At 37.1% G+C, this 17003-nt stretch overlaps 1 protein-coding gene across 3 annotated transcripts in view; it reads right to left on the bottom strand.

Annotated features, from left to right (window-relative positions):
• Positions 1 to 17003, bottom strand: part of dennd1b (DENN/MADD domain containing 1B) — a 182011-nt gene that overhangs the window by 7343 nt on the left and 157665 nt on the right. For all 3 annotated transcript variants that reach the window (XM_058072328.2, XM_058072329.2, XM_058072330.2), the window contains 2 exons: positions 16926 to 16982; positions 14434 to 14523 (listed from right to left, as the gene is read on the bottom strand). In XM_058072328.2, coding sequence (XP_057928311.2) covers positions 14434 to 14523; positions 16926 to 16982 — 147 coding nt within the window. The remainder of the gene's footprint in view (positions 1 to 14433; positions 14524 to 16925; positions 16983 to 17003) is intronic.

The raw sequence follows: 17003 nt of genomic DNA, 5'->3' as shown, positions 1-17003 counted from the left end.
CTGTCTTCAGGCGAGAGGCGGGTAACACCCTGGACTGGTGGCCAGCCAATCACAGGGCACATATAGACAAACAACCATTCACACTCACATTCATACCTATGGACAATTTGGAGTCGCTAATTAACCTAGCATGTTTTTGGAATGTGGGAGGAAACTCCACACAGAGATGGCCGAGGGTGGAATTGAACCCTGGTTTCCTAGCTGTGAGGTCTGCGCGCTAACCACAAGACGTGCAGCCCACAAATATTTCAACGTAACAGATATTTTTTCCCTCAAATATTCTGACTTTATGATCATTTTTTTCTTTTAATCTTAATTTTTACTTAATTTTTCTTTTAATTTCCCAACTTTTTTTTTTTTAAATTCTCATAGCATTCCAACTTTTCTAAAGAAATACATATTTTTGTCTTTAATTTATTCAATCCCAGCCATTCAATACCAGACACTTATGATTTGGATTGATTTTTCAAGGCACACAGATTATTGTGTTCTCAAATAGTGGGACGGGCCCGTTTGATTTCAATGCAGACCTACCAACATGTACAAATTTAGAGTACTCAACATGCAATTTGACTCTTCAATATGCTTGTGTGCTCTCCATTTTGTCCATTTTACCTGGTTTCATTTTTAAGTCCAGTCTGTACAGTAAATGAATAAATATCAGTTTCTCTAGTATTTCAAATGGTGGGGGGGAGGGGGGGGGGTGAAAATAAATCCGACTCATCAGATTAGAGTCATCTTTCATCAGAAAAAAAAGGTATTTTTCTACCTTCTTCTGTTCTTTAGTAATCAGCAGTAAGTTTCAGCAACTTATGTTATGACATTTGCAACTGAACTGTATGCGTTTGCACGCGTTAAAATTTCAATGCACGAGCTACTTTGCGCAAGATGCATTGTCACTTCCTGGTTTGGTTGCTGTGCAGCCTGCATGTATTTCAGCAGAGTTCTTATGAAATGCATTTTTTTTTTTTCGGCTTAAAACTGCTCTTTTCTGTTGCCCCCCCCCCCCCCCAAAAAAAACAAACAAACAAAATTTTGTTTGCAATTTTTTCTCTGAATATTATGACCTCATATTTCGTCTTTATTATCATACCAATACAAAGTTAAGGTCAAATGTATGTATTTATATAGCACATTTCCAACAGGTACGGGCCCCAAAATGCTGCAATAAAACACAAAACTACACAAACATACTACCCAACAAGTAAAGCAGACCTAGTTAAACTACATTTCTTATGTCTAAAAACTGTTTTGTGCTCATAATTTTGGGTGTCTGGAATGGACTAATTGGATTTACATGATTCCTTAAAGGGGACCTATTATGCTTATTCCACTTGTCTGACCTATAAATGTTGTTATAATGTTGTATTATGGTCTTTAACCACGCCAGAGGTTTGTGTATTTGGAAGTGAGCCGTGAAAGAAGTTTGGGATGGCTCTGAATTTCGGTTTCGGTTTCGACCTTTTGGAACGGATTAATGAGGAAAAAACGGAATTCCACTGGGAAAATGTTCCTAAATGCTCCTGAGGGTGACGGGACGGTGGAAGGAACCAAAGGTCAGTATCAGTTGGGTGCACCGAGTCTCCATCAGTGGTCCGTGTATACCTGGCACGGCCTCATTTGGGACAAACACACACACACACACACAGTCCCGGTTACAAAAAACAGCAACAACAAGTTAAAATGTGTGCAGTAGTCACTTAAGCTTCTCGGTCTTGGACCTAAGCAGGAACACATGTGGTGGCACAGTTGATTGGCCAACTCGCTGCCCTTCCATGGTAGCTCGGAGCTATAATGAAAGAGATTTGAGAGGGGCTCCGGCCTGGGATCCCTAAACAGCATTTAATGGATTCCTGTGTCAGGGCAGTAAATCTGGGGCCAGTCTAACATGGCAGCCAACCACAGCGAGCCGACAGAGCGGAGATGCACCTGTGAAACACTTGGGGAGGGGCGGGAAACACACACACACACACACACACACACACACACATATGCTTTGTGTGTACCAGGCTGTTCATTTGAACATGTTTTTTGGGGAAGCGGGGCCCCTCTAGGTGTTTATTAAAGCAAGGTGAAGCCCAACATAAGCAGACGCAGGTCACAGGGCCCGCATGCCACTCTGATCTCGGTTACAGCTTTGGTACCGTCTGTCCGAAAAAGGAAGTTCCGCAGGGAGCCGTAAACGGACGCTCCCTCCCTATACACGGCCTCGTCAATTTGTCATTGCCTCGCTTGGCGTTGACCCCCCCGAGCACAGCCGTTACACCGAAACAGTTTCCAACAACTTGCTTTTCACACTTTGACACAGAGTTCCTGAAGAGCAGCGATTTATCTGACTCAGCGGATTTAGGTCTTGGATCTAGTTGGGATGTTAGGTTGGGCTCATTGTCCTGCTGGAAGATGGAATTTATCTTCAGATTTTAGACGTATTTTGAAGATGGTAGGCCAAAATGGAATCGAAACTGTCCATAAATCCTCTAATATTTTTCAATTAAATTGTGTAATCCCTCACTTATCACTGTGAATTGGCGTGATAAGTGTATTTTAGCCAAGTAGGATTGCTTCTTAATAAATTTAATATTTTTCAAAGTTAGAGCATAGAAAATCTATCTACAACCCTCTAGAAATATGCTTTTTTTCCCCATTATTAGAGCTCTCCAGACATCAAATAACACCCCTATAGTCACCTTTACACTTGTAAAGGTGGAATTTATCTTCAGCTTAAAGATTTTTAGACGTACTCTGAAGATGGTAGGCCAAAATGTATCAAAAGTGTCCATAAATCCTCTAATACGTTGCAATTAGATTGTGTAATCCCTCATTTATCACTGTGAATTGGTTCCATACCTGAGCGTGATAAGTGTATTTTGGCCAAGTAGGATTGCTTCTTTATAATTTAAATATTTTTTTAAGTTAGAGCATAGAAAATCTATCTACAACCTTCTAAAAATGTGCTTTTGTTAAACATTATAAGAGCTCTCCAGACATCAAATAACACCCCTATAGTCACCTTTACACTTGTAAAAGTGGAATTTATCTTCAGATTAAAGATTTTAGATGTATTCTGAAGATGGTAGGCCAAAATGGAATCGAAACTGTCCATAAATCCTCTAATACTTTTCAATTAAATTGTGTAATCCCTCACTTATCACTGTGAATTGGCGTGATAAGTGTATTTTAGCCAAGTAGGATTGCTTCTTAATAAATTTAATATTTTTCAAAGTTAGAGCATAGAAAATCTATCTACAACCCTCTAGAAATATGCTTTTTTTCCCATTATTAGAGCTCTCCAGACATCAAATAACACCCCTATAGTCACCTTTACACTTGTAAAGGTGACATTTATCTTCAGATTAAAGATTTTTAGACATACTCTGAAGATGGTAGGCCAAAATGGTATCGAAAGTGTCCACAAATCCTCTAATACGTTTCAATTAAATTGTGGAATCCCTCACTTATCACTGTGAATTGGTTCCATACCTGAGTGTGATAAGTGTATTTTGGCCAAGTAGGATTGCTTCTTAATAAATTGAATTTTTTTTAAGCTAGAGCATAGAAAACCCATTTACAACTAGAATTATTAGAGCCCTCCAGACATGAAATAACACCCCTATAGTCACCTTTACACTTGTAAAAGTGGAATTTATCTTCAGATTAAAGATTTTAGATGTATTCTGAAGATGGTAGGCCAAAATGGAATCGAAACTGTCCATAAATCCTCTAATACTTTTCAATTAAATTGTGTAATCCCTCACTTATCACTGTGAATTGGTTGCATACCCGACCGTGATAAGTGTATTTTGGCCAAGTACGCCTCCTTCTTGAAATTTGAATATTTTTTAAAGTTAGAGCATAGAACGGACGCTCCCTCCCTATACACTTTTGTTCAATTAAATTGTGGAATCCCTCACTTATCACTGTGAATTGGTTCCATACCTGAGTGTGATAAGTGTATTTTGGCCAAGTAGGATTGCTTCTTAATAAATTGAATATTTTTTTAAGCTAGAGCATAGAAAACCCATTTACAACTTTCTAAATATATATATTTTAAGAATTATTAGAGCCCTCCAGACATGAAATAACACCCCTATAGTCACTTTTACACTTGTAAAAGTGGAATTTATCTTCAGATTAAAGATTTTAGATGTATTCTGAAGATGGTAGGCCAAAATGGAATCGAAACTGTCCATAAATCCTCTAATACTTTTCAATTAAATTGTGTAATCCCTCACTTATCACTGTGAATTGGTTGCATACCCGACCGTGATAAGTGTATTTTGGCCAAGTACGCCTCCTTCTTGAAATTTGAATATTTTTTAAAGTTAGAGCATAGAACGGACGCTCCCTCCCTATACACTTTTGTTCAATTAAATTGTGTAATCCCTCACTTATCACTGTGAATTGGTTCCATACCTGAGTGTGATAAGTGTATTTTGGCCAAGTAGGATTGCTTCTTAATAAATTGAATATTTTTTTAAGCTAGAGCATAGAAAACCCATTTACAACTTTCTAAATATATATATTTTAAGAATTATTAGAGCCCTCCAGACATGAAATAACACCCCTATAGTCACCTTTACACTTGTAAAAGTGGAATTTATCTTCAGATTAAAGATTTTAGATGTATTCTGAAGATGGTAGGCCAAAATGGAATCGAAACTGTCCATAAATCCTCTAATACTTTTCAATTAAATTGTGTAATCCCTCACTTATCACTGTGAATTGGTTGCATACCCGACCGTGATGAGTGTATTTTGGCCAAGTGCGCCTCCTTCTTGAAATTTGAATATTTTTTAAAGTTAGAGCATAGAACGGACGCTCCCTCCCTATACACTTTTGTTCAATTAAATTGTGGAATCCCTCACTTATCACTGTGAATTGGTTCCATACCTGAGCGTGATAAGTGTATTTTGGCCAAGTAGGATTGCTTCTTAATAAATTGAATATTTTTTTAAGCTAGAGCATAGAAAACCCTTTTACAACTTTCTAAATATATATATTTTAAGAATTATTAGAGCCCTCCAGACATGAAATAACACCCCTATAGTCACCTTTACACTTGTAAAAGTGGAATTTATCTTCAGATTAAAGATTTTAGATGTATTCTGAAGATGGTAGGCCAAAATGGAATCGAAACTGTCCATAAATCCTCTAATACTTTTCAATTAAATTGTGTAATCCCTCACTTATCACTGTGAATTGGTTGCATACCCGACCGTGATGAGTGTATTTTGGCCAAGTACGCCTCCTTCTTGAAATTTGAATATTTTTTAAAGTTAGAGCATAGAACGGACGCTCCCTCCCTATACACTTTTGTTCAATTAAATTGTGGAATCCCTCACTTATCACTGTGAATTGGTTCCATACCTGAGTGTGATAAGTGTATTTTGGCCAAGTAGGATTGCTTCTTAATAAATTGAATATTTTTTTAAGCTAGAGCATAGAAAACCCATTTACAACTTTCTAAATATATATATTTTAAGAATTATTAGAGCCCTCCAGACATGAAATAACACCCCTATAGTCACCTTTACACTTGTAAAAGTGGAATTTATCTTCAGATTAAAGATTTTAGATGTATTCTGAAGATGGTAGGCCAAAATGGAATCGAAACTGTCCATAAATCCTGTAATACTTTTCAATTAAATTGTGTAATCCCTCACTTATCACTGTGAATTGGTTGCATACCCGACCGTGATAAGTGTATTTTGGCCAAGTGCGCCTCCTTCTTGAAATTTGAATATTTTTTAAAGTTAGAGCATAGAACGGATGCTCCCTCCCTATACACTTTTGTTCAATTAAATTGTGTAATCCCTCACTTATCACTGTGAATTGGTTGCATACCTGAGTGTGATAAGTGTATTTTGGCCAAGTAGGATTGCTTCTTAATAAATTGAATATTTTTTTAAGCTAGAGCATAGAAAACCCATTTACAACTTTCTAAATATATATATTTTAAGAATTATTAGAGCCCTCCAGACATGAAATAACACCCCTATATTCACCTTTACACTTGTAAAAGTGGAATTTATCTTCAGATTAAAGATTTTTAGACATACTCTGATGATGGTAGGCCAAAATAGTATTGAAAGTGCCCATAAATCCTCTAATTTCCCTCACTTATCACTGTGAATTGGTTCCATACCTGAGTGTGATAAGTGTATTTTGGCCAAGTACGCCTCCTTCTTGATAAATTTAATATTTTTTCAAGTCACAGCATAGAACGGACGCTCCCTCCCTATACACGACCTCGTCAATTTGCTTTTCACACTTTTTCGACACAGAGTTCCTGAAGAGCAGCGATTTGTCTGACATGTGAACTCTGATGAACTGTGCGGAAAAATGTAAAGAACAAAAAAGCGTGTTTAAGATCGGAGGCACCCGCAGTCAAATATAGTCATGCCCCCGGCCTGACAGCACAGAGGAAATCATGAAATAGAAGAACAACAGATGATCATACTGCTGCTCCATTAGCTCCTTGCTGTGGGCTAATGGGGGAGCTGAAAGGTGCAAATGAAAAAGTCACTTCCTGTCTCACATTTTCTACCTCTGCTGTCACGTAAATAAATTACGTTATGTCTTTCCTTATCATTTTTAACATTTCACAGCTTTGATCCAAGTTCAGGCGGACTTGGACAAAGAGCAAAAGAATACCTTCAGTATTTTTTGGACATAAAAGGCTTCAGCCTGTGAGTAAATTAGAAACCAAAAACTCTGACCTCATCCTCACCACCTTCACGCTTCTCATGCAAAAAAAAAAAAAAAAAAAAAAAAAAAAGTTTCCACATCTGATGCAACACATTGCATTTGGTTTCTGGTTGTATGAGAAAAATCAAGTCATCAGCATCCATTTAGTCGGCTGCATTTTGAAGAAACAAACTTCCCCCTTGCATGACCACTTACAACCCAACCAACTCTCTGTGACGTGGCCAAAACGCTTACAGGGGGGGGCCTTAAAAGCCCCCGCCGTACATTATGCATTTCATAGGGTATTTCTAAAGTGGGCACTGATCTCACAGCTTGGCAGTTTATGTAAAGAGATGCCGATAAAAATGCAAACAAACCTTCGGGGAGACGCTGAGTTTTGTGCAGAAGTGACGGCCAAGTCTTGCCTGTTTAAGAGCAACGCGCTCCAAAGAGTGGGGAGAGGGGGGGGAGGAAAAACACCGTTTGAGACAAGATCCACTGCTCGCTCGTCCAACTGGCCGTCGCTCAAAGCAAACTTAAACAGGAGCCGTATAAAAGAAGGAAAATACGCTTTATGCTTACTCTATTAGACCTAAACTTGACTTATCCCCGGTAAAGTGTTTTTTTTCTGAGAGTGGAGGCCATGCAGTACCTAGACACCGCCACCAGATGGCACTTTGGTTTCAGATATCCTGTGACACAAGCTGAGCTCCAATATACACCTTTTGCTTTGGGGTAAAAAAAAAAAAAAAGCCTTTTCATATACATTGTAAATAAATTAAATTGGTAGATTGTGGTCTGGGAACACTAAACGCTTGAGTAGAAAAAGTTTGCGATACATCACCGAATTGTCAGTGTAATAGTTCCCATTATTCAGGTTTAAAAATGTGCTTTTTCATTCACTAAATATATATGCAGTAGATAAAGAAAAACAAAAGAACGTTGACATGTAACCTGCACATAATCTTATCTGTCAGGGAGAGTTAATATAAAGTTTAAATAAGTATACATCCAAGCCTTATCACGTCACATTTTAACTTGACACTCATAATACAGCCCTTTTCACTAAATTATCAACTGGATTTAGGTCTTGGCTCTAGTTGGGATGTAAGGTTGGGCTCATTGTCCTGCTGAAAAATGGAATTTATATTCAAATTAAAGATTTTAGACATATTTTGAAGATGGTAGGCCAAAATGGAATCAAAACTGTCAATAAATCCTCTAATACTTTTCAATTAAATTGTGTAATCCCTCACTTATCACTGTGAATTGGTTCCATACCTGAGCGTGATAAGTGTATTTTGGCCAAGTATAACACCCCTATAGTTACCTTTAGACTTGTAAAGGTGGATTTTATCTTCATCTTAAAGATTCTAGACGTATTTTGAAGATGGTAGGCCAAAATGGAATCGAAACTGTCCATAAATCCTCTAATACTTTTCAATTAAATTGTGTAATCCCTCACTTATACCTGAGCGTGATAAATGTATTTTAGCCAAGTACGCCTCCTTCTTGATAAATTTAATATTTTTTAAGTCAGAGCATAGAAAACCCATCTGCAACCCTCTAAAAATATGTTTTTTTTAACATTATTAGAGCCCTTAGACATGAAATAACACCCCTATAGTCACCTTTACACTTGTAAAGGTGGATTTTATCTTCAGATTAAAGATTTTAGACGCATTTTGAAGATGGTAGGCCAAAATGGAATCGAAACTGTATATAAATCCTCTAATACTTTTCAATTCAATTGTGTAATCCCTCACTTATCACTGTGAATTGGTCGATACTTGAGCGTGATAAGTGTATTTTGGCCAAGTACGCCTTCTTCTTGATAAATTGAATGTTTTTTTTTTAAATTAGAGTACAGAAAATCTATCTACAACCTTTTAAAAATACGTTTTTTTTACATTATTAGAGCCCTTCAGACATGAAATAACACCCCTATAGTCACCTTTACACTTGTAAAGGTGGAATTTATCTTCAGATTAAAAATTTTAGACGTATTCTGAAGATGGTAGGCCAAAATGGAATCGAAACTGTCCATAAATCCTCTAATACTTTTCAATTCAATTGTGTAATCCCTCACTTATCACTGTGAATTGGTTCCATACCTGAGTGTGATAAGTGTACTTTTGCCAAGTGGGATACCTTCTTGATAAATTGAATATTTTTGAAGTAGAAAACCCATCCACACACTTCTAGTAAATATGTTTATTTTAACATTAGAGCCCTCCAGACATGTAATAACACCCCTAAAGTCACCTTTACACTTGTATTACCCAATATAGTAGACATAACAGAAGCTAAGACATATTGGGCATGAATAATCATAGACTCATACGTTAGCGTTGCTAGAGTGCCTTTTAGCACAGCATGCTTCCCATGGTGACTAGTACTATCACATAGTAACCAGTGTAGAATACTAGATATTACATATTTGTCTTCTGAATGCCTTGTATTTGTATTCTTTTAGCCATTTTTTTTTTTACCATGTAAATGATGAATTTAGGCCAGGAATATATAAAATGTGATTAAATATGCACAGTGATAATTTATGAATTTATTTTTGATAAACCATGATGGAGGAAGCTGTGAAATACAAACTGGAGCAACTCTATATATTAAGTACTGAAATATTACATGTATGTATTTACTTTAATTAACATTAAAGGTGTGTTTTATTTCAAATCACCTATATTTGAAATAATATAATTGTAATGTTTTTATTTCATTTGAACATGCATCAGATTACAATTGAATGCATCACATAATCAGTTCACAGTTCCACATGTCCGAAAGGAGTAGGAAGAAGCAAAGCTTATTAAATTCTACCATTCCATCTGGTACTTTTACAATCAGTAACTGTTACATTTGTTCACTTCCTGCTTTCCATAATACAGTTTAAGTTTTTTTATATATTTTTTTATTATTATTATTTTTAAATAATGTATCTTTACCATACAATGACATTACAATGACATTTCATGCATTTTCCAAATGACACATTTTATACTGGTATATGAGTTTTACGGTGATGGAATCCAACACAGCCATCCACCCATGCATGTATTGAATTGATCCACACATGCACACACGGAGCTCTAACACTTCCTTTCTGTGTGAGGAAAGGAAACCAGAGGGGGGCCTGGCCACGATCCTGCTGGTTGTCATTGTCCATAAGTTAGTCTCATTCACCTCTCCTCTTTATACAGCTGTCACTCTGTGGCGCCGTGACAAGGCGTGACAACACATGCACGCACGGGCGCCACTGCCAAGAAGCCTGATGCCTTCGTCCGGCCACAAATGAAAAGCTTGCAGTGCAAAAACCAACATCCTAAATGAATGGACACACACACACACACACACACACACATAAAACCACAAAGAAGCCAGAACAGTAGTTGTTATTTGAAGGCTGCAGTCTTGTTTTTGTCAAACGAAAAGCGATCCTCCTCCATTCCTAATCAACAAGCTCTCCAAAATGTTCCTCGTCACCCGCATTGCTCAGCATTGGCTGAACTGTGCACACGTAAGACATCGACACACACACACACACACACACAGTGTGAACTTCACTCATTATTTTTACACGATTCGTTAAAAAGAGCTGATCCGGGTATGGTTCCCGTCGAGTAGCGGGTTCTAAAAATGAGTCATGAAAAAAAAAAAATAAGGCAATGCGGTTTTCTTTTCATCAAATGAGAATGGAATGTTTTGCGTCAAATCACATTTTGCCGTCGGATCAGATCAGGTCACATGATTCGTCCGTGGGCCGGTGTGTCAAAACCACACGGAGAAACAATTGCTGGTTATAAATATGGGAAATAGCCAGGTCTCTTTAAACGTATAAATAAACAAACTATGCGGCCAATTCCACCTTTTAGAATTAGAAAAACTTAAACGCTGGGTTATGTACTGTACATGCAGTTAAGACCCATGATTTACATTTTTAGTAAATGTCTACTTTTTTAGCCCAAAATGTGGCAAAACTTGTGAAATAATTCTTTGCAAATGGTCTCAAACTGGGATCCACTTTTTCCCTTTTTCTAATATATTACGAACCCAACCACTAACTGTAAGTGTTTGCTTCATACTCATTTGGTCCATATATGGCCTAACCGATGACTCAATTAATCGAAACCACACGCTTAGATTAATCAACTAAGAAAATGATAATGATTGTATTCATATGTATATTTATTGTTTTACTGAGTTATTAAACCAACATTTAGATTTACTGAAAAAAAAACAGAAATTAAAGATGTGTGTTTTTAATGCAATTTAAAAAAAATTAACTGACCAATTATTCGATTAACCGATTAATAGTTGCAGCCCTAAAACAAACAAAAAAATATTTTGTTTTTAAACCCTTTTAAACACTAAACACACATAACTATGTGGACAAAGTGCATTTAAAAATGATTTATAATATTTCACTAATATCTGTGTGATTAATATAAATACCAAGAAAGAAGATGTGATTAAATACAGCTTCATGCATGAATAATTAATTTCAAACTGTGTTAACATTTCAAGCAAGTGGATGACTATATTTTTTGCTTCATATTCATTTGGTCCATATATGGCCTAACCGATGACTCAATTAATCGAAACCACACGCTTAGATTAATCAACTAAGAAAATGATAATGATTGTATTCATATGTATATTTATTGTTTTACTGAGTTATTAAACCAACATTTAGATTTTCTGAAAAAACAGAAATTAAAGATGTGTGTTTTTAATGCAATTCAAAAAATTAACTGACCGATTAATCGATTAACTGATTAATAGTTGCAGCCCTAAAACAAACAAAAAAATATTTTGTTTTTAAACCCTTTTAAACATTAAACACACATAACTATGTGGCCAAAGCACATTCAAAAATGATTTATATATTTATAATATTTCACTAATATCTGTGTGATTAATATAAATACCAAGAAAGAAGAAGACTTAAATACAGCTTCATGCATGAATAATTAATTTCAAACTGTGTTAACATTTCAAGCAAGTGGATGACTATATTTTTTGCTTCATACTCATTTGGTCCATATATGGCCTAACCGATGACTCAATTAATCGAAACCACACGCTTAGATTAATCAACTAAGAAAATGCTAATGATTGTATTCATATGTATATTTATTGTTTTACTGAGTTATTAAACCAACATTTAGATTTTCTGGGAAAAAAAAACAGAAATTAAAGAAGTGAGTTTTTAAATGCAATTCAAAAAATTAACTGACCGATTAATCGATTAACAAATTAATAGTTGCAGCCCTAAAAAAAACACATTTATTTAGTTTTTAAACCCTTTTAAATATTAAAACACACATAACTATGTGGCCAAAGTGCATTTAAAAATGATTTATATATTTATAATATTTCACTAATATCTGTGTGATTAATATAAATACCAAGAAAGAAGATGTGATTAAATACAGCTTCATGTATGAATAATTAAGTTCCAACTGTGTTAACATTTCAAGCAAGTGGATGACTATATATATATATTTTTTTTTACGGTTGGGGGGGGGGGGGCATTGCCCCTAGCAGGTTTTTATTTTTACCTGCAACACTTAACCTTTATTTAACCATCTTATTCCCACTGAGGTTGGTTTCTGGCATTGAACACCTGGTCCAGAGAGAACAATAGTACCGAGAGCTGATAGCGAGGTGAAGGAAAAAAGGCAGGAAGAGGAGAAAGAAATAAAGATAAGATGGCTAAAGCTGTTCTTTGTTCAAATAGTGATAGATAATGTGTTTTGGTTAACACTGTACAGGGGGAGCACATATGATAGCATCTTTAAAAATAGAATAAAAATGTGATTAATCTGTTTTTATATGTATATTACATGATGTATATACGACGGGTTGGGTTAGGGTAAACACTTGAAGAGTGATGAGGATGTACTGCTGGACAATGTAAAAACACACAAACAGCTGTGGGACACGCACTCCTGGGTCCTATGTGACCCTCCTCCAATGGTCTCCAGGGACCCGTTACCGTGGCAATGAGCAGCCCCTAATGGCAGGGACACGTGTGTATCCTTAACACGGCGCGTGCATGTTTGTAGGTGTGTGTATGTTAACTGTTAATCTGTGTACATCCTTTGTGTGTGTATATGTGTGTGTATATGTGTGTGTGTGCACTCGCTTGGAGGAGGGTGTCCGAGGGGGAGGCCTTTGGAAAAAAAAAAAAAAAAAAAGCCCTAATTGCCGTTCCTCTGCTTTCCCTCCCTCCCTCAGGCCTTCGCACCTTCTTGTGTGCTAAGAATTTGCAGCTCGGCCGCGCACACACACACACACACACACACACACACACACACACTGGACACACAATGCTAATTAGGCACCGTACAATTTCTCCTAATCACACTCTTACATGAGCGTGACCAAAATGTCACGGCGTGCATGCGGGCATTATGTTAAAAATGGAAGTTGCCATGTTTTAATATATAACAACGGGAACTTAAATGTATGTATCCCCGAGGATGCATGCATGCACGTGTTTAAGTACTCGCAGCCCGCGCGCCAAATGTGGCCCGCAGGACGCTAGTTTGAGGCCCCCAGCCTTGATATGAAAGTTTAATGTTAGTGCGGCCCGCGCAAGTTTGATACGGATGCTGTATGGTATCATGTACCCAGAAAAAATTATTACGTTTGATTAATGTTCATGTTAAAGGTTAAATAACTGTTAATAGTTATCCTCCCTATCCGTGTGGAAGTGGTAAGTTTTTGGCTATTTAAGTTGAAAGGAAATAACTTGAAGGCTACCGTTTAGGTCGCTAGCTCTCTAGTTTGCGTGTTAGCATGTGTCTCAAGACCCTGCAGTTGCGCAATATGTTGTAAATAAAAAGAGTATAAATGTGACTATAGTCGTGTTTTGTCATGTCTATAAAAAAAGATTAAAAAAAAGATAAAGAATTATCTCTCAGAAAATACTTAGCAAAATATGTATAAATCACGGGTCTGAAACACGCGGCCCGTGGGCCAAATGTGGCCCGCAGGACACTAGTTTGCGGCCCCCAGCCTTGATATGAAAGTTTAATGTTAGTGCGGCCCGCGCAAGTTTGATACGGATGCTGTATGGTATCATGTACCCAGAAAAAATTATTACGTTTGATTCATGTTCATGTTAAAGGTTAAATAACTGTTAATAGTTATCCTCCCTATCCGTGTGGAAGTGGTAAGTTTTTGGCTATTTAAGTTGAAAGGAAATAACTTGAAGGCTACCGTTTAGGTCTCACCCAGACCCTAGCTCCAGTGGCCCCCAAGTAAATTGAGTTTGAAACCCCTGCACTAAAGTAGAAAAAGTCAATGTTTACATTAACCCGACACTGCAGTACAGTCTAAGCTCACTTTACGTACTTTGTGTACATACACACAACAACAATACACAACCCAAATTCAGGCAAGTCTTTGACAGGAAATGCTGACCAGCACAGGATTTGCTTCAGAGAGAGCTTGTTGCATGAAGTTGAAGGAAAAATAAAATGCTTCTGATTACATTTGGCACTCTGACAAAGTGATAGTTTTAAGAGGTGCTACTCGGCAAAGGGCGAGGTAAAAATAAAGAGTGTTGGGATGGAGAAAAAGGAGAGGAGAGCAATGAGAGGAACGCGGAGGTGGAAGTCTGATCCATGACGGTCAAGCTCTGGCGTGATCAGTGCAGCAGTAGTTAACTAATCCGGTGTGTGTGTGTGTGTGTGTGTGTGTGTGTGTGTGTGTGTGTCATACCCGTCTCATCCTCTGTAGTCGCCTTGGAGACAGGCTCTTGGTGCTCGTGGGGGACCCTGCACAGACTGTTATCCCCTCTTCCTCTCCCTCCTGTGAGGAAGAAACAGGGAAGCTAAATATGATGTTTGGTGTTGGTGTACAAGATGTTAAAAGTTCAAAAATCCCACGGTGGCTGTGCTCCAAGACCTCCCAGACTCCATGTTACGTAAACAAATGCAGCATTTTCCACGCAAGATTTTGCAATTGTTATTGTTTTGGTGATAAATCAGTTATGGCACATTTTTTTACTTTTTTTTTTTTTTATGTGTCAGAATGCAAGAAGCTAAATTTAATTAAATTCTATTGTATAACTACTTTATCTGCACTCTTCACGTTTAATTAATGATGATAGTCATGATTTGAAAATAATTTGATCTGTTTTTTGTAATGATTTTAACTTGTATTCAATAAAATAGTGTGAATTACCTCGTCTTTAAAGAAAGTTGGTCATTTCCAATGTATCTCCAAAGTTACAAAAGACTTAAAGCTGGTATTATTTGTGAATGATACCAAGGGAGTACAGACGAAATCATTAGAAAGGTCAGAGAAGAAATGGTCACACTAAAAAGATGGTGTGATGATAATAGATTGTCCTTGAACTTAAATAAAACTAAAATCATGTTGTTTGGTAACAGCAGAAAGGACACGCCACCAGCAAATACAAATAAACGGTGTAGACATTGAAAGGGTGAACGAAAATAAATTCATGGGGATCACAATAGATGAAAATATGAGCTGGAAACCTCATATTACAAAATATACAACATAAGGTGGCCAGAAATATTTCAATATTGAACAAATCAAAAATTGTTTTCAATCAGAAATCCCTCCACACTCTTTATTGCTCTCTGGTTCTACCATATCTTACTTATTGTTTGGAAATATGGGCTAATAACTATAAAAGCAATCTTCACTCGCTAAATGTGCTGCAAAAAAAGGTCAGTAAGGATAATTCATAATGCCGCCTACAGAGAACATACTAACTCCTTATTTCTAAAATCACAAATACTTAACCAATTAGCTAAAAATGTCATCCAATACTTCTCTACAAGAGAGGAGAAATATGATCTCAGGGAAGAAGTACATTTGAAACACTTCTATGCTAGGACTACGTTATGCTAGCCATAGCATTTCAGTATGTGGAATCAAACTATGGAATGGATTGAGTAAGGAAATCAAACAATGCACAACGATGAGCCAATTCAAGAAACAATACAAGCAGTTGATGTTTGCTAAATACAAGGATGAAGAGTCTTGAACCAGTCATGATGTGCTATATATATCACTATATTGACAGTTACTATGGTAACCATTATGTCATTGGATGCTCATATCATTATTATAAAAAATAAACTAAAAAAAAACCTTAAACTGTATTATGGAAAGCAGGAAGTGAACAAATGTAACAGTTACTGATTGTAAAAGTACCAGATGGAAGGGTAGGATTTAATAAGCTTTGCTTCTTCCTACTCCTTTTAGACATGTGGAACTGTGAACTGATTATGTGATGCATTCAATTGTAATCTGATGCATGTTCAAATGAAATAAAACCATTACCATTACAACTAACCTCTATGGAATGATTTTATGTCATGATATCAGAATAATTAGATTTTTTTTTTGGTAATGATTTTAAGTTGTATTCAATAAAATAGTGTAAATGACCTTGTCTATAAATAAAGTTGGTCATTTCCAATGTATTACATGTGTACTAGTAAATGAAAATGTGGTGAAAACACAGCCAGAGAGAGCTACTAACTTCGAGTGACTTCATGACATAAATAAAAACTGGCCCACACTCCGACCACTCTCACAAATACGGGCCACGCATAAGAGATAAAATTCATGAAACTCGGAGATGTGGAGGGTAGATCTTGTTGGTGTTCATTTGCATCTGGCAACAATCTCTTAAGAGAACCGAATTCTTTTAGTTGACTTCTAACAGCAACGAGAGATATCTTATTTGCAAATTTCAATTAAAGACATTTCCCTTTGCCGTTTACAAGCGTGTTCGTATTTAGCAGAAGGCTGCGTGTTGCTCATCATCTGCGCCCCCCCCGCTTCAGTTTCCTACTGACAGATCAAAACTGCTTTTGCCTTATCAAACCCAGCAGGCTTATGGAAACATACACCTCGTTACATTAGCTTTGAGGAAATCACAGGCTCGCTGATGAAATATGCAGACAATAAAGGGGAAAGAAGAGGGGCTGGGGCTCGGGTGACATGACAGGCCATAGCCAGAGGGGCGTTGGTTAAAAATGTACAGGCATGAACAAAGCGCTGAGCAGGCTTCAGCAGTCATTAAAGAGTCCTGCACAGGAATCACACGCTCCATGTAAAGCAGCCTTTCCGCTTCTTAGAGAGGAGAGCGTATGTGTGTGTATGTGTGTGTATGTGTGTGTATGTGTGTGTGTTTTCTGCAACAGGGTTGTGTGTGCATGCGAGGTGCTCACCCGTGCTTTCAAGCGGCCTTTTATATCCCGGATGCCCCGCTTGGCGTGACTTTTGGCCTGCGAGGAAACATGCAATCA

The sequence above is a fragment of the Doryrhamphus excisus genome, linkage group LG4 (genome assembly GCF_037039965.1).
Source record: "Doryrhamphus excisus strain RoL-2023G ecotype Guam linkage group LG4, RoL_Dexc_Guam_v1.1, whole genome shotgun sequence".
NCBI lineage: Eukaryota > Metazoa > Chordata > Actinopteri > Syngnathiformes > Syngnathidae > Doryrhamphus > Doryrhamphus excisus.
The sequence above is the reverse complement of the archived record's forward strand: the minus strand, read 5'-3'. Positions and strand labels throughout refer to the sequence as shown.